Source organism: Choloepus didactylus, chromosome 18 (assembly GCF_015220235.1).
Source record: "Choloepus didactylus isolate mChoDid1 chromosome 18, mChoDid1.pri, whole genome shotgun sequence".
Classification (NCBI taxonomy): Eukaryota; Metazoa; Chordata; class Mammalia; order Pilosa; family Megalonychidae; genus Choloepus; species Choloepus didactylus.
In genome coordinates this window covers 56,673,961-56,690,330 of record NC_051324.1, presented here as the reverse complement: position 1 = coordinate 56,690,330, position 16,370 = coordinate 56,673,961, and the positions used below count along the sequence as shown (strand labels likewise).

The 16,370-nt window shown below is 55.0% G+C and overlaps 3 protein-coding genes across 13 annotated transcripts in view; 1 reads left to right on the top strand and 2 right to left on the bottom strand.

Annotated features, from left to right (window-relative positions):
* Window positions 1–4,163, top strand: part of MAP3K3 (mitogen-activated protein kinase kinase kinase 3) — an 82,201-nt gene extending 78,038 nt beyond the window's left edge. For 3 of the 4 annotated variants that reach the window (XM_037810085.1, XM_037810082.1, XM_037810084.1), the window contains 2 exons: window positions 97–274; window positions 1,439–4,163. In XM_037810085.1, the coding sequence (XP_037666013.1) occupies window positions 97–274; window positions 1,439–1,667 (407 nt within the window). In that variant the 3' untranslated portion in view covers window positions 1,668–4,163. The remainder of the gene's footprint in view (window positions 1–96; window positions 275–1,438) is intronic. The other variant, XM_037810083.1, reaches the window with a different exon arrangement.
* LIMD2 (LIM domain containing 2) lies at window positions 3,774–7,992 on the bottom strand. 2 transcript variants are annotated; one of them, XM_037810086.1, is made up of 5 exons: window positions 7,860–7,992; window positions 7,039–7,122; window positions 6,832–6,876; window positions 6,617–6,756; window positions 3,774–6,536 (listed from the first exon to the last, which is right to left on the bottom strand). In XM_037810086.1, exons 2-5 carry the CDS (start codon window positions 7,078–7,080, stop codon window positions 6,377–6,379), a joined length of 387 nt encoding a protein of 128 aa, XP_037666014.1. In that variant the 5' UTR covers window positions 7,081–7,122; window positions 7,860–7,992; the 3' UTR covers window positions 3,774–6,376. The 2 variants fall into 2 exon arrangements, with proteins under 2 accessions (XP_037666014.1, XP_037666015.1); XM_037810087.1 differs by lacking the exon at window positions 7,860–7,992 and having other exon boundaries at window positions 7,039–7,805.
* A 3,033-nt stretch (window positions 7,993–11,025) lies between these two features.
* The window catches only part of STRADA (STE20 related adaptor alpha), a 28,162-nt gene continuing 22,817 nt past the window's right edge, over window positions 11,026–16,370 (bottom strand). For 6 of the 7 annotated variants that reach the window (XM_037808875.1, XM_037808877.1, XM_037808876.1 and 3 more), the window contains 5 exons: window positions 15,400–15,571; window positions 14,733–14,837; window positions 12,492–12,733; window positions 12,155–12,197; window positions 11,026–11,877 (listed from right to left, as the gene is read on the bottom strand). In XM_037808875.1, coding sequence (XP_037664803.1) covers window positions 11,725–11,877; window positions 12,155–12,197; window positions 12,492–12,733; window positions 14,733–14,837; window positions 15,400–15,571 — 715 coding nt within the window. In that variant the 3' untranslated portion in view covers window positions 11,026–11,724. The remainder of the gene's footprint in view (window positions 11,878–12,154; window positions 12,198–12,491; window positions 12,734–14,732; window positions 14,838–15,399; window positions 15,572–16,370) is intronic. The other variant, XM_037808878.1, reaches the window with a different exon arrangement.

Below are 16,370 nucleotides of genomic sequence, written 5' to 3'. Positions count from 1 at the left end.
GTGACCAAGGGAAGGACAGAGGGAAGGAAGGAGGGAGGATGATAGAAAAATGCCAAGAGGATCTGGGGTTGCAGCATTTGCCTTTTCATGCTCTAGGAGCCAACATCCTCCGAGACTCTGCTGGGAATGTGAAGCTGGGGGACTTTGGGGCCAGCAAGCGCCTGCAGACCATCTGCATGTCAGGGACGGGCATGCGCTCAGTCACCGGCACGCCATACTGGATGAGCCCTGAGGTGATCAGTGGTGAGGGCTACGGAAGGAAGGCAGATGTCTGGTGAGCACTGGGGACACACTGGGACCCTATCCTCCTTCCTAGTTGTTATGGGCCTAATGCTTAGAAGTGAACCTTGGAGATTCGCAGTCTGGTGGGAGGTAGTGAGACCTGCCTCTGGCTAGTGAGAGTAGGACTCAGGCTGGTGTGCCCAGGGCCCAGGGCTCCGTGTAGTCTGCAGCAGCACAGAGGACAAATGGGTCATTTTAACTCCAGATAGCAAGCTGTTTGATATTGCTGTGAACTTAGGCCATGGAAACATCCCTGATGTTTGCAAAATCCCTAAAGAAGTAGGATCCACTCTGAAGGCCTGGACCAGTCTGTAAACAATGTCAGGTTTCTGCTCCCTCTCTTAGCACTCAGATGGTGCGCATTTGCTGTACTTAACTTCATGTCCATCTTCTGAAGTGGCCTGGAAGCTGTGAGAGTTTCTCCTCCCCTGGAAAGGTTACTATGCGGGCTAAATAATGGTCCCCCAAAGATGTCCACATTCTAATCTCTGGAAGCTGTGAATGTTACTTTATATGGCAGAAGGGATTAAATTAAGAATCTTGAGCTGCAGAGATTATTCTGGATTATCCAGGTGGGCCTGATGTAATCGCAAGGGTCCTTATAAATGGAGGCAGGATTGGGTAGTAGTAGATGTGATGATGGAAGCAAGAGGTTGGAGTGATGCAAGGAAGGGGCCATGAGCCAAGGAATGCAGGTGGCCTCTAGAAGCTGGAAAGGAAACAGATTCTCCCCACAGAGCCTCCAGAAGCAATGATCCCTACTGACACTTTGACTTTAGCCCAGTAATTTTAGAATTGTCTAACCTCTAGCACTGATACATTTGTGTAGTTTTAAGATACTAAGTTTGTGGTAATTTGATACAGTGGCAATAGGAAACTAAGACAGTTACCTTGGGATGCTTTTAGTGCCCAGTGGCTCTCTCTACCTGTCTGTCAGGAAGTACCTGGGTGGGTGGGAACATGTAGGTTGATGAAGTCCGTGTGGACAAGGGTCCTTGTTAACCCTCCGCAGGGTTGTCAGCTCTCAGCTTGGTCCATCTTGCCTCAGTGTGACCTAAGAAAGACACAGAAAGGCACCTCCTTTCACAGTTGTGGGCAGGGTAGCTGGGAGCCCTGGGTGAGCCAAGGAGAGTGACACAGGGTTCTCTCTTTCCAGGAGCCTGGGCTGCACTGTGGTGGAGATGCTGACAGAGAAACCACCTTGGGCGGAGTATGAAGCCATGGCCGCCATTTTCAAGATTGCTACCCAGCCCACCAATCCTCAGCTGCCCTCCCATATCTCTGAACATGGTCGGGACTTCCTAAGGCGCATTTTTGTGGAGGCCCGCCAGAGACCGTCGGCTGAGGAGCTGCTCACACACCACTTTGCACAGCTCGTGTACTGAGCTCTCAAGGCCACGCTGCTGCCAGCTGCCCCCTGCTGCAGAGGCAAGGGGCTGCTGGGGGCTCAGCAAAGTTGCTGCTTCTCCCAGGCAAGGCTGTGGATCCTAGAGCTGCAGTCCAGCCAGTGTTTGTGCCCCTTCTGCCACTGGGGCTCAGAGCCGGGATGGGGGCACTGCAGCCTTAAGGACTGGGAGCCCCAGCCTGCCATAGCAGAGGGTGGCAGTGTCCTAGGCTCAGTGTGGAGGGGAAGCGACCATGGGCTCCCTTCTCGGGGTTGTGTCTTGACACTGCAGTCAGCACCAAGGCCCAGTGTGCCTGGGGGCCTAGGATTGGAGCAGGGTATGAATAGTGTTATTTTCATTCAGAGTGTTATTTCGTGTTGCCTCCCAAATGTGGTCTGGAGACCAGCATGGCGTCTCGGGTGGGATGAGCCCACTCAAGCCTGAGGTAAAGCCCAGCATTCCCCCATCCAATCGAGGACAGAGGCCAGGCTGCCCTCTCCCTCAGAGCCCCCAGGCCAGCTTTGCCAGTCCTTGTCCTTTACCAAAGATGAATGAAGCAAATGTTATGCTGCCTTATTCAGGGAAGGAGGAGCCTGTCCTGCCTGCCCTTGTGACCCTGCTCCCCCTCCCACCCCGGGAAGGGGCCTGAGATTTGGAATTGCCCCCTCTGAGCAGGGAGACCTAGTTTTGTCAATGCAATTCTCTCTGTTTTACAAGGTGGAGTCACTCTTATGCTGTACCAGTTTCCCAACTGGAGACTTTGTGTGCCCTCTGGGCTCTGACTACTCCTGCTATGGTCTTGGGCCTTAGGTTGGATTGGAAGGAGCTGAAGGTAATGGCCTTGTGCTCCTGGCCTGGCATCTGTTCCCCCATTGGAGCAGAAAGGAAGATGGGTGACACGATAAGGGCATCTGAGCCAGGGCTGCCCTGAATCCTGAATGGGCAATTTGGATAGTTGAGGATATTGTGTCAGACTGGGCCAGAGCCCTCTCCATCTGGTAACTGGGAAAGCCTGTGTGCTGTCAAGCAATTGTGTCCCCAAACTGCCAGCTCTGTTCTTCCTTGGCCAGCCTTTCCCATCCTCTTGAGGTCTCAGCCTCTTTCCCTTCTTGCCCCTTCTCTGGGGGAGGGGTGGCAACAGGGGTTGGGGATAGTGTCTCCAAGCAGCTTAGAGTTGGACATATTTACCTCAGCCTGGGTGCTGGTCCTTTCTTCCGGCCCCTCCCCTCCAAAATGTGCCTATTGCTAAAGCTCCTCCCTCTCAACACCGTTTCCTTAGGAGTTGTCATTAAAAAGGAAAAAAAAAAAAAAGCCAGTGCCCAGGGATGGGCATCTCCAGGGAGCTGGGGATTGGCACCAGGCAGCTCATTGCCAGCCATGCCCACATCCCATGGGCACCAGAACAAGCCAAAGCCTTCGTTGTATGTTGACAATGCACTTTTATGAATGTAGTTTCTATCGCTGTTTTTAGCCTTTTCACATCATGTAATGTGAGGCCTTGTACTTGTTAATTTATATCTCAGATCATATTTGATGGTTTTATATATATCAATTCTAGACTGTTACAGGTGATAAGATGCCTCAAGAGAGAGAAGAGAAAATGAAAGCAGCAGGTTTTGCAGAAATGTGTGGTGCATGGGCCAATTAATTGGGCCTGGGCCCCTCTGTTTCCACCCTCCTTTCCCCCAGGGGCCTGTCAGGCACTCCCAGCACTGCCCTCTGCAGACAGTGTGGACATGCTCCTGCCTCCACCACCCCCTTGCTCAGGGTGGGGACTGGCCCCTCTTGACCAAGGCTGCCGTGTGGCAGCTTGGCCTCCCTACAACCTCTTCCTGATGGCTGTAGCACCCCCACCCCTGTACCTGTTCCCGAGAGGAAACAGAGCATGGTGCCAGCGCTGACAAGATGAGACGACTCTGCGTGTCCCAGGTTCAGGCTCTCACAGATCCCCACCCCCCTGGGGTCTTACCTCACAGGGAATGTGTTTTAAAAACGAATATGTAAACAAGCCAACAAAAACTGCACTCCAAAAAAACCTGTTTTTTTTGTGTGTGTGTATGCCAAAAACTGTGGACATGCTAGTTCAGCATCCTCAGGACCAAGCTATTGCTTAATTTTAATTTATTGTTTTTTATTAAATAATCCAGATGAAAAGTTGTGGGGCCCTAGGATGGCCTGGACCCAAAGGTTCTGAAGGGTAGTTTCCTACCAGCCCCCAGGCTTGCTGTGGGAAGGGGCCATGCTGCCGTTTTCTCATTCCGTGGAGTGTGTCTGCCTTGGCCAACCCAGCACAGAGCAGCTGGGGCTGGGACAGTCCCCACTCTGCCATCCCCCTGGCCCTCCTGCCCTCCCCCCAGCTCTGTCTGTGTCTGAATTGTGGATTGTGCAGAAGAACCTGCAGCCATAGTTATTTGACTATACCTTGACCGAGGGCTTGCAGTGCAAAGCCAGGCCAGTGTCATGCATTACTTACAATAAAAGGGATCATTTATACTAGAGGGGTCCTGTAGCATTTCTTTTGGGTGGGGTGGGGTGGAGGTATCTGCCTGGGAGGGACTGGGTATGGTGCCTGGCAGCAAGCTTGAGAGGCCCTCAAGCAAAGAACTGGAAATGCTTCAAGAGGATGGGTTCTGGGATGACTTGGTTGGGTCCCACTGTTAGCTCAGAAAGTGGTCTCCCCACCTTCCCCATAAGAGTTCCACTGAAGTGGTTCCATCAGGCCTGGTTTGCTGAGGTGGCACTGTTGGCCTTCCTGACCAACTTCGCAAGGGCCTGGTTCCCAGGAGCTTCATGGATCCAGTAGTCTACCCGGTCCAGGGCCACTGCTCATGTTTCTCCTGACCCATCTGCCACTGATGCTTAACTTTGAGCAGGATGAGAGGCTGTCCTTGTCTGCATCCAAGAACTGGTGCAGGAAGCTGGACCTGCCTTGGGTGAGGCTCTCAGTAGCTCTCACGCCGAGGACCCATGCTCAGGTGCTGGCTCAGCTCACTGAGCGTTCACTCGGCTTCTTAAGGAGCAGTGCCTACCACAGTACTGCACTGTCCTATCTGCCAGCAGAACTTGAGGCCCAACTTCCTACCCTGTTCCATGGGTTTGAGGCCACCTAGGGACTTAGGGAGTTGTACGGGACTCCTCTAGTAGTCTTGTCTTCTTGGGCCCCCAACTCATCTCTCCGACAGGCAGTTTGGGACTATCAAGGACAGTTGGATCTGAGGCAGGACAGCCCAGACTTCCTGCCTGTGTCCTGCAGTAGGGGGTATGAGGGTGGGGTTTTGCTCTTCAAGCTTGTTTTGTTTGCACTGCTATAAACTTGGCCCTCAGTGCCTGGACTTTCAGGGGAGAGGACAAGCTGCTCTACTCCCCAGAGCCTGAAAAGGCAGGGGGAAGATGACAGCAATGAGGAGAAAGGGCATGGGGACTGGGGAAGGACAAAAGTGAGGCAGGTCCCCAAACCCTCAGCAGCACTTTTGCTGGATCTGCTGGTTCCCACCATTCCTTGCTGATTTCCAGGGCAAAGGGCTAGGAAGACAGGGAATTGGAAAGGTGGGCCTTCTGTGACCCTCTAGGGGGTAGGGGGCTCAAAGACTCAGAAGGGCGCCTTGCACCCCAACATACTAAGGTGTAGCAAAGCCAGGCCCTATCACTATTGACTGATCAAGCCTTGTGCTCTCAGGCCGTCCTGTGCTTCCTCTTCCTGTGTGTGCAAGTTGGTGGATCTGAGATCTCTTAACCAACCCAAAGCTGAGGGACAAAGTAGTTTCAGTTATAAAACCACTGTGGGTTTGCCAGCATGGAGACGTGGCTGGGAACAGCACCCCCTTTTCTCAGGCTGGCTAGTATTTCCCTGACACCCATCAAGGCCAGGAGAGCTCTGAGCTGACCTCATCCCCTTCCCCTTCCCCACGGTGAGTTCACATCTGTCCTACCACAAAGCCCCGCATCAGGCCGTACAATACAGAGTCAGGATCTGTTTAAACATGTTTAAGACGGGGTTGCCGACAACAGTCAGAATCGGCAGAAACGAGGGCGGGGAAGAGGGGAGCATGGCCGCCACCGGCCCTGCTGCCAGTCTCTGTGGCTCTCAGCCTGGCAGGTACTTAAACTTCTGCTTCTTCACGCTGATGGTGCGAAGTGGTCCTGAGCCCCAGTGGGGTGGACCCAGCCTTCCCGGGGGCAGGGCGGCTCCACTTCCCCATCCCCTGCGCTGGTGGGGCCATGGTGGGCCTGCGGTGAGGCCCAGCAAGGGGCGCTCACCCTCTCCTTCCTCCTGTCTCCATGGCTCAGGACCAGGCTAAGGGCAGAGGTAGATGGGCAGACATGCAGGCCGCACAGGGCCCTGGGTGGCAGTGAGGGAGCTTGGGACCCTGAGTGGGGCATGCTGACTCCTTGCTGGAGAAAAGGCACCTAGATAGGGAAGCTGGGCTTGGAAGGGGGCTCCCAGGCGGCCAAGAGGTGGGCTGCGGTGGGTTAAAAGCAGGAAGCAGGTGGCGAGGAAACTCCAATCCTAGCTCCCAAGCCCCCACCCACCAAGGGAGACTGAAGAAAGCCTGGAGCAGAGCCCTGCCCCTGTGACCCTCTGCCTGAGCAAGGCAGCCTCCTCCCCTTCCAGCCTGCCCCCTCCCCCGGGCCCAGGCCTAATCTCGCTCCCACCCTTCCCACTGCCCTGCTCCAGGCCTCCAGGGAAGGTGTGGAAGGTCACCGGGACCTCAGGCTGTCTTGGTGCCGGGGTCCACTTCCTTGTGGGCCCAGAGCTCCTTGTGCTGCTTCCGGCCGAACCCCTCATCATAGTTGCCTTTGCTCTTAAACAGCTGCTGAAAGTGGGGTTTGCAGTAAAATTCCCCATGCAGTGCCGCATAGGTGCCCAGGCTGCAGAAGCAGAACAGCTAGTGGTCAGGTCAGGTGAGGGCAGGAAGGAGAGGGTCGGGGCAGGCAGGGCAAGGGCGCACCTGAGCTTGGTGTGACAGTGCTTGCAGCAGAAGCAAGAGTTGTGGAAAATGAGCTTGTCTGCCACTAGTCGCTCCATGGGGTACACAGTTTTCTGGCAGGCAGCACAGGTCTCCTTCACCTGGGCACGAAGGCTGAAGGACTGTGGAGAGGAGAGACTCTGCCAGCGCCCATCCCTCCCTCTCCCCACACATCCCACTCGCAGGGCCCTCCCTACCTTGGAGCGCTGAACAGTGCTGCTCCCACCGCTGCTTTTGGCTTCCTGGGGGAGAGGGGCAGTCAGTACAGGGTCAGTTGTGGGACTTCCCGGCCCATCAGTCACCAGCCCAGACCTGAGTAGCACTCAGGGGGCAAAAGGTAGCAGGCAAACCCACAGGTTCCCACCTCTTCACCCCCAGGCCATCCCAATCTGCTGATCACCTACATGAGAGGGGGTGGCCTGGGCGGCTCCTGCAGCCTGGAACATGGTGATGGAGGCCCGGGTTGGAGACGCGGCACCCGCTGGGTTCTGCAAGGGGAAGTCGGTTGGGAGGGCCCCACAAGCCCTTCCCAAGCCTGCAGAGTGGGGGTGGGCAGTGTTTACAGGCAGGGGGCTGGGGGGCTGTGGTTGGGACTTTCCCTAAGTCATTTCCTGTTGCTCTAGGTCTTTGCCACTTCCGTCCCTCACCCACCTCCTCCTTCGCCCGCCGGCCCCCCACGTTGCTCCCCAAGGGGCAGGGGTCCGTGAGTGGAACCATGTGTTGCGGGAAGAAAAACAAAGTTGGCGGGGAGTGCGGAAAGCGACTGGGGGCGGGGTGGGATCCTCACCGCGCAGCCGCCCTGCGCGCCGGGGAGCGGGGGACCCCGGCTGGGGTGAGCGGAGGTCAGAGGCGGGCGGGGCCGGGCGGCGACTCCGCGAGGATCCGCAGCCCCGCCCGACCCCGTCCCGCGGCAGCTGAGGCGACGCGGCCGCGGGCCGTGCCGGCTGGGCCAGCCCAGCCCCTGGACAGCGCTCGCTGGACGGGCCGCTCGCCGCCGTCCACCCCGCACCCTGGCCGAGCCGCTGCCAGCGCGCCCCGCTTCTCGGGCCCCGGGCCCAGCCGAGCGGGATCCGGCCTCGCCCCCGCCGGGAGGCCCGCCTTCAATGGCGGGCGCGGGCGCCGGCGCCCGGGGAGAAAGCAGCGGGCGGAGAAGCCCCCCACCTCGGCGCCCCCGGTCGTGAACCGGCTGCGGGACCCTCCCCCTGGCCCCCGCCGCGGGTCTCACCGGGCTCCGGCCTGGGCCGCGGGGCGGGGGTTGGCCTCTGGGGGGGCGCCGGCGCCAGCTGCCTCCGCTGCCAGCGGTCCCCGAGCGTCCGTCGCCGCCGCCGCCTTATCGCGGCCCCGCCCCCGCCGGCCCCCGCCCCGCGCCCGCCCATTGGCTCCGCCGCGCCTGGAGCCGCCTCCGGGGCCAGGGCGCCGCCGCCGACCCCCCTCCGCGCTTTGTCTTTCCCTCGCTCGTCGCCCCCCGCCTTTGTCTGTCCCCCACCCCGACCCCGCGCTCCCCGCGCTGCCAGCGCTCGGCACCACCCCTCGGGCCCCGCGCTCGCCGGCCTGCAGTAACCGGGCGCTCCGGCTCCCGGCTCTCGACGGCGCCCGTCCCCCGCGACGCCGCGTGAGGGAAGGGGCGGCGGCAGGCACAGGAGCTGGAGGGCCCCGCACAGCATCCCCCGAGCTGAGGGCAGATTCAAGTTGAAGACGGCTGGGTCGCGGGACAAACGGCGCCCCGACGCGGCCGCTTCGGCGTTGGGGGATGACCCGGCTGTGCCTGGGCCTTTCGCTGCCTCAGTTTCGCCCGATGGGCCCTCAAGGGCGCAGTCCCCAGCGGTCCCCGCCCCCGGCCGGCGCGGGTGGGCCCTGCACCCTGTCAGCCCCCAGGGTTCTCCCAGCCCCTCAGGAGTCCTCCCGCCACCAGGGGCCGCGCCCGCAACACCTGGCGAGGAATATGGCAGCGGGAGCACGCGGGGCGCCGGGTCCCGCCGCCAGGCTGCGAGGCGGGCCTGCCCAGGGGTGCGGTGAGACGCCACCACCCCCCTCAGCGCCTTCTCCCGTGTCCCTGTAGACAACGGGGCCGGGGGCCGCTGCCCTTGGTTTCCCAGAGCACCCACCCTCCCCAGGCGTGACGTCTGAAAGAGTTTCTGGGCGGATTTTGTGGGATTCGTCGATCTCTGCCCCTGCGGGTACAGCTGCCCCAGAAGTCCAGGGCAACCCCTTAAGGGAGGGAAGATACTTCCAGCCTCAAAGAGAGCAAACCCTGGAACACCCAAACCTCATTTAACACCAGGGGAGTTGTGAAGATGTGATTTGTTGTGGGCGGAGACCAATGCTAGTGCACGGGCAGCAGCGCTGGCCTTGGAAGCCAGAACTCCAGACCCGGCTCTCGTCTCCCTGCTCCTTTGGCCCTGCCCATGGCTGACCACACGACCACCCGGCTCCAGCGCCCTGCACAAGTGATGGCGACATGGCTCCTTCCTGGCCATCCCCCTGGAAGGAACTCTGCCGGGGGACTGCTTGGGTCTGCCCGAAATCAGGCTGGACGCAGTTTCATGAAGCACAGCCCTAAACATAGCTTGTTCCCACGCTGCGGCAGGAATAGACCCGGTGACTCCAGAGCCCACACTTGTCAGGGAAAAGAAAGGCTCCGCGCCAGGCAGGGGAGTGGGTGAGGCAGCAGCCCCAGCCCCCAACTGCCCCGCGGCTCACTCTGCACCCCAGCACACACTTAACTTCTCACTTTCTAGAGGAAGACGCCTTTTGCCTGAGCTGTAGGCCTGAGGACTCCCGAGATGGAGAATATGAGAACCTCTAAAGCTGTGTGTATGTGCATTTCCACACCTGCAATCAGATTCTCTAAGGGGGCAGTTATGATGCAAGAAAGGTAAAGCCCTCGGGCACCAAAAGCAGGACTGGCTGGGCTGGGGACTGGGCACCGTCCCTGATCCAGCCCCGGGGGCCCCCTCACCAGCCCAGCCCCTCTGTGGGTTGAATGGCAGGTAGCTAGGAAGCTTCCAGCCAATTAACACTGGGCCTTGAGGGTGAGCTGACAGTCAGGCAGCACAGGAGGAAAGAAAATGGGCTGAGAGAATATGGTGTTAAGAAAAGGGAACTTGAGGTTTAAATAAAAAGCAAACTGGGCAGAGGGAAGGAGGGGAGTTGGAAATAAATGTGACCTGGTGTTCACACTCACTCTGACATTTCAGGGCCCCGCCTAACTCCTGGCCCATGGCTGGTGTTCTGTCCACATTGGCCTCGTAATTGCCCAAAGCAAACCGCTTTTAGTTTTGCTTTTTTAAACTGGTAAAATTTCTGAGGAAAGGGAGGCTTTTGTGGAGAGTGAGGGCATTTCAGAGTTCAAAGCAGCTTCAAGAAAAGAGTGACACTTCCTGAATTGGGGTAGCTGGTGGTGGATACCTGAAACTATCAAACTACAACCCAGAACCCATGAATCTCGAAGACAATTGTACAAAAATGTAGCTTACGAGAGGTGACAATGGGATTGGGAAAGCCATAAGGACCACACTCCACTTTGTCTAGTTTATGGATGGATGAGTAGAAAAATAGGGGAAGGAAACAAACAAACAAACAGACAAAGGTACCCAGTGTTCTTTTTTACTTCAATTGCTCTTTTTCACTTTAATTATTATTGTTATTTTTGGGTGTGTGCTAATGAAGGTGTCAGGGATTGAGTTAGGTGATGAATGTACAACTATGTAATGGTACTGTGAACAATTGAATGTATGATTTGTTTTGTATGACTGCGTGTTTTATATCTCAATAAAATGCAGATTTAAAAAAAAAAAAGTGACACTTTCTTAACACATTTTAAGTGCCTGAGTTGGAGAGGAGGGCCCCTCATCCCCGAGGGACTGGCAGGGGAGAGTGCCGGGCAGAGAAGGTGAGTCAGAATCCACGTCCATGCTGGGGCTCCCTGGCCATGGGCCAGGACAAAGGGGCAGGCAGCAGGCCTGGTGCTTAGGTTTCTGGCTCTGAGCATCAGTACAAGTGGTAACAAGACGCCTCAGGTGACAAAGCAAAGCCCCCCGCCACCTTTAAGGCTCAGGGTGAGCATCTTCTCCTCGGCCCCCAGTGGCCTGGAAGTTGCCATGCAGAGTGGCTGGTCTCTAGCATCTACACCTTCCCAGCTCCAAAGTGTTTGGTGGCTACAGGCTAAAATTAAGTCTAAACATTTTTAAATAGTTGAGACAAAATCTATTATGGGTTTTTTAAAAATTGGCATGTTGTGAGGCTGTCTAAGCACCTCTGGGGACCACTGTGAGAGGGCAGTACCCAGCTGAGTGCACCAGGGTCGGAGGTGGGGGCGGCCTCGTGAGCCAACCCTGGGAGCAGCGCAGGCCAAGGCCAATGCAGACCAACACGCAATCGCCCCTCTCGGATGGATTCACTGAAGGTTTTAATTTGTTCTGGCAACAAAACTAACAGCCCTCAGGCTCAGCAAGACATTGTTGGCCTTTGGAGAAAGCACCAAGGCAGCTGGTGGGAGGCATTAAGATAGATTCTCGGTGGGAAAGGAATGAGCGATACAGACGAATTATGGGAAGGTCTTAGGTGTCAGAGCCCAAGAGATAACAGGAGTAAGGATGGACTGCCCCAGCCTTAACCTGGTGTTTAAACAGAAAAAAATGCCCTTCCTTAAAATTATTAGGGGAAGGGGGGCTTAATGGACCTGTAGGATCTGAGAGCAAAGGAGAAAAACTAGGCTGATGGGAGAACAAGAGCTGGGAAAAGGAGGCCACACAGTTCCCTGGGTTGATGGGACTGCGGCCCACAGGGCCAGAGCAGCATCTCTTCCTTCTGAAGAGATCGCCTGAGTTTGCAGGACTGGGACTGTCAGCTTTCTGGGCACCTCCCGATCTCTGGTTGTTGGAATTCCCTTGTGTCTCAAAAGTCTTGGAGCATCAAGAAAAGTCTCTCTCCAGCAATTTCTTTCCCAGACAGAAAGCAGCCAACACTCCTGGAAGAAAGGTCCTTTCTACCCAATCTGCTCCAGGAGGGTGGGACAGCAGCCAGCCCGCAGGAAAGGCCCTCGCAGGCTCACATGTCCCAGTTGGAGGCTGTGCACAGTCTGCAGAGGCTCAGAACTCCCAGTCATCCACCTCCAGTTCTTCCAGGTTTGTTACCAGGCCAAAAATGCCACTGTGATCCTGAGACTGGCTGCCCTCAAAATTGGTGATGGGAGTAACAGGACGAAGTAGTTCAGGCAAAGCCTCGGAGGCACGGCGCTTGATCTGGGGGAGGAGAGAGTTGGGCAACTGACCCTGTTGTTCTGGGCTCCAAGAACCCGTGGGACAGGGACCCTCACCCTGTGACAGATATGCTCTTGGAGACAAGAGTTGCTGAGAGGAAGGAGCAGTGCCTTCAAAGAGCTTCAGAAACATGGGAATTTCTCCCATTCCAAGGAGGGCAGGGGAGGGAGAACACCTAAAGGCCCCACCCACAACAGGACTGTGGGAAGTCAAACCACAGGCCAGGAAAAACAGGAAGCTGAGGAAAAGTGCACTGTACCTGCTTGAAGAAAGAATGGTTCAGGAGGGTGCTGGCACTTGGCCTGTAGAGAAAGGAGAAGAGAAACCAGGGTCACCCCCCTCACCCTAGAATTCCAAAATCTTGCAGCTTACCCCGTATCCTCAGGCACCCCTCTAGTCCCCTCTGTTCACCAAGAAACAAGAGCCAGAGCTCCCCAGTCTGCTTCTCAGCAAACCCATATGCTGATCCCCTGAGAAACCAGTCCTTCACAGAACAGGAACTTCCTCTCAAACCTGGCTTTAACTCCAGAGCTCCCTCTGTACTCCCAAAAGCAGTGCTCCCACTCCTCAAGCCCATCCCAACACAACAAGAATACCTTACGTCCGGGCTGCGCTGAAGGCACTGCTCCACAAAATGGTGGAAATGGGGGGAAAAGGTGCGGTGGTAAGGGTGGGAAGGAGAGTCGCCATTGGAGGTCCTGGGGGTGCTGGTGGCCAGACTCTCGCTCAGGCCGGAGTTGGCCCCTGAGCGCGAGGTGCTCATGGTCAGCTCCTCAGCAGGGATGGTGCTAGTGTCCAACAGGCAGGGCACTGTGCCATTCAGTTTTTCCAGAAGCATCTGGGGAGGACAGAGCCAGAACCTGGGCTGGATGATGGCCTCTGGAAGACCTAAAGAGCTTCTTCACAAATATATTTTCCCCAATATATAAATACGACCTCTTCGGAGTACAGAGAAGACAGATATGGACTAAGTCTAACTTTTCCAAAGCCCACTGGCATGGCAGCTACACCCTAAGCCAAACTGAAAAGGAAGAGAGGACATTACAAAAAAGTATGCCCCTTCCCCATGGCTGTTTCTTTTTCCACTTTTATAAGGCATGAAATCCCTGTAGAGTCCTCACCCCAGGATGGAGGCAGCAGCCTAGTCACCCTCTGATGTCCAGCCCCAGGTAGGTCCGATGGGGGCTATAATGCAGCAGCTGCGGCACCATCCTGGGTTGTCACTGCAGCAGGCTGCACAGGAGTCATGCACCCAGGAGCAGGCCAAGCTTGGGTGCTGTTCCCAATCCCTTAAACTCAACATATATGCAGCCATCCTCACCTTTGATACTGCCTGTCCTGAGGGATGTCCCCATGATCCTCACAAGCTGTCTAAGCCCAAAACCTGGAAATCTCTCTAGAGTTGCATTATCTAATATGGTAGCCACTAGCCGCATGTGGCTATTTATATTTAAATAAGGTGTAAAATTCATTTCCTCAGTCTCACTGGCCACATTTCAAATATTAAATAGCCAAGGTGGCTAGTGGCCACCATATTGGTCAGTGCAGATAGAGAACATTCTCATCATCTTAGAAAGTTCTATGGGACTGCATTGCTTCTAGATGTCTACCTCTTGTTTACCCTAGGTAGCCTTTTAATTCCCTTTCCTCAGCATCTTCCTATTACTTTACTTTATTTAGATTTTTTAGATTCCTTAACTAGATTTCTGAACCCTCCTAACTGGTCTCCCAGATCCAATCCTTGCGGCTGGAATGTTGTTCCTAAAATATGTATCTGATGGTATCACTCCCGTATTTAAAATCCTTAGCAATTCTCCACATGCTTTGGGACAGAAACCAAACCATCTAGCATGACATTCCAAACCCTTCATGATCGACTCATGACTCCTCCAGCCACATCTTCCACCAACCAATTAAAACTACTTGCTATTTCCCAGATCCTGGTTTTTCTTGATGCTGGGTCTTTGCACATGTTCCTCCCTCTGCCTGAGTCTCCTTCTAAGACCCCGTTCTTCACACAGTTAATTCCTGTCTGTTTTTCAAAATTTAAGTGTTATCTCCTCCCAGGAGCCTCCCTTATTGCCTTCCCTCCCTGGGTGCCCTTAGACTAGCCTCTAGCTGCTACCCCCCTCCCCACAGGGCAAGCAGACTGTGGGTTCAGGGAGAGGCTCACTGAGAGCCTAAACCCCCACCCCCACCCCCACCCCCAGTTCTAGACCATAGTCCAGGTGACTGGGGCCCAGGTAATCCTTGTCCAAATGACCCCAAGTTCATTTCCTGGACTTGAGGAGGCCAGGGGTGGACTGGGTCACTGGCAGGCTGCCTCTAGGCCTAGGGGATGGCCAGCCATTTGCAGGGAGCATGAACAGAAGCGGAACTTGCAGGCTGGAGGTTCTAAAGATATTGGTTGGAATGTGGTGGCTCAGAACTCTGAGAAGTTGCAATTCTAAATTAGAAACTGGCCTTCCAGGCACATTTATCAAGTTAGGAAGATAGGACATATTTTATAAACTTATAAAACTTATAAAACACTGTTAGTAGAGTAAATAGAAAGATATGGTATGTGGGTCTCTGTCTGCACACCACTCCAGGCCCTGCATCTGTGCACAGTGGGCCCCTCCTCGGGGCTCCAGTACCGCAGTGTTTATCATATAGAGAAGTAAGCAGTTACAAAACTATCTCCCCCACAGGGTGGAGCTTCTTAAAGGGAAGGATTGTGTCCTTCAACTTAGTGTCTGTGGCCCGGGGCCTGAGTGTGGTAGGTACTTGACAGACATTTGTGGCAGGTGGCAGGTGGACAGGCAGGCAGGGAACCAGTGGGCGGCAGGCTCCCTCACCTGGGTGGCAGGCATATCCTTGAAGGGGACATGGCCATTGGCCAGTTCACAGGCTGTGATTCCCACACTATAGATGTCAGACTTGGCATCATAGCCCTGAAGATTCTGTCAGGAGAAAAAAGCCACAGATCACTCCGTTTGTAGCCTCGGTCTTTGTTCTTAGAAAAAGAAGGGGGGTGGAGTGAAGACAGGAGAGAAAAAGAATGCCTGCCCTCAAATCAAGAGCAGCTGCTAAATATTTTCCTTCCGCATACTACTGAAGATGAACTGCTATTTTAAAAGGAACAATTGTTTGGTGATATTATGTAAGAAGCAGGAAGAAGTGCTGGGGCTCCTTGCTCCTGCTTAATGTAGGGATCTAGAGAGCACCAAATATTTCCAAAATGCTCACTCTTCCCATAAGATGGGGAGGATCTCTGAAGGGAGTTCAAATAGCATCAGACACAGTTTGGAACCCCACAGTGGGGGAAACTAAATCCTCCTACAACCGACAGATAATGTCCATGCTGAGCAGACTCCCAGGTGTACCTGGGCAACAGGAAACCCCCAATTCACCCTCCCCCCAACCCCCCACCCAGTCTGGAGACCACTCAGAATTGGGGAACACCCATCCCGAGCAATTCTTCCTTGGTGGGAGAGTGGGGCTCCTTAGGACCCATACACAGACCTGCTGGAGGACCTCTGGGCTGAGCCAGGGCAGAACCTTGATGCTGTACTTGGGGAAATCATGGACAACACGCTGCCGCTGCCCATGGCTGATCATGCTGAGGTTGCTGCGTAACCCAGACAGGTAGACCTTCCCATCCACGGAGATGAGAATGTGGCTGGCTTTGACACTCCTGGGGAAGGGGGAGGGACGTGTCAACTGGTAGCAGGAGCCCCTCCCGCTACAGGCCTCTGGTCTTCACACCCCAGATGCAGCCAGCTCTCTCCCCAGCTGCGTGTGTGTGTTATATGTGTATATACAAATATACACACAAAGATATTTTTTATGAAAATCTTTAAACACACATACAAAAGGAGACAACTGTATAATCCCATTTACCTATCAACATCAACAGATTTAACAGATTTAACAACCTACTTACATCTTGTTAAATTCTCTTACACTCATAGTCCATCTCTTCCCCCTACCTCCTACAAATGCTTTTAATCTGTACTTCTTATCTGTAGGTATTTTTGTAAAGTGCATCATTGTTTTGTATGCATACATTTTAAATCTACCTAGTGGTATTGCGTTATACATCTCATTCTTCCTTTTTCACTCAGCACATTGTTTTTAAGATCCATCCATGTTGCTATCTGCAGACATCTAATCTTTGCTTCTAACTGTCACCTTGTGCTCTGGCATGTGGCTCTAACACTTTTACGCATCTGCTCTCCCAGTGAGGGGCACTCACACTGCCTCTAACCACCACAGACATGAACACTGGCGTCCACCTAGTGTCGGCTGGTGGGCCTGGGGGGTGCTTTGGGCGGACACCCCTAAGCGGCACAGATGGTCCTGGAGTCGGAGGACCCCGGCCGGCTGCAGCAGGTCAGCCCCTTGACCATCAGGTCAGCAGGGCGCTCGCCTCCTCACGACACCGGGCCTCCTCCAGCTTCCTAAGAACTGCCAGTTTCACGTGTATAAAGTGA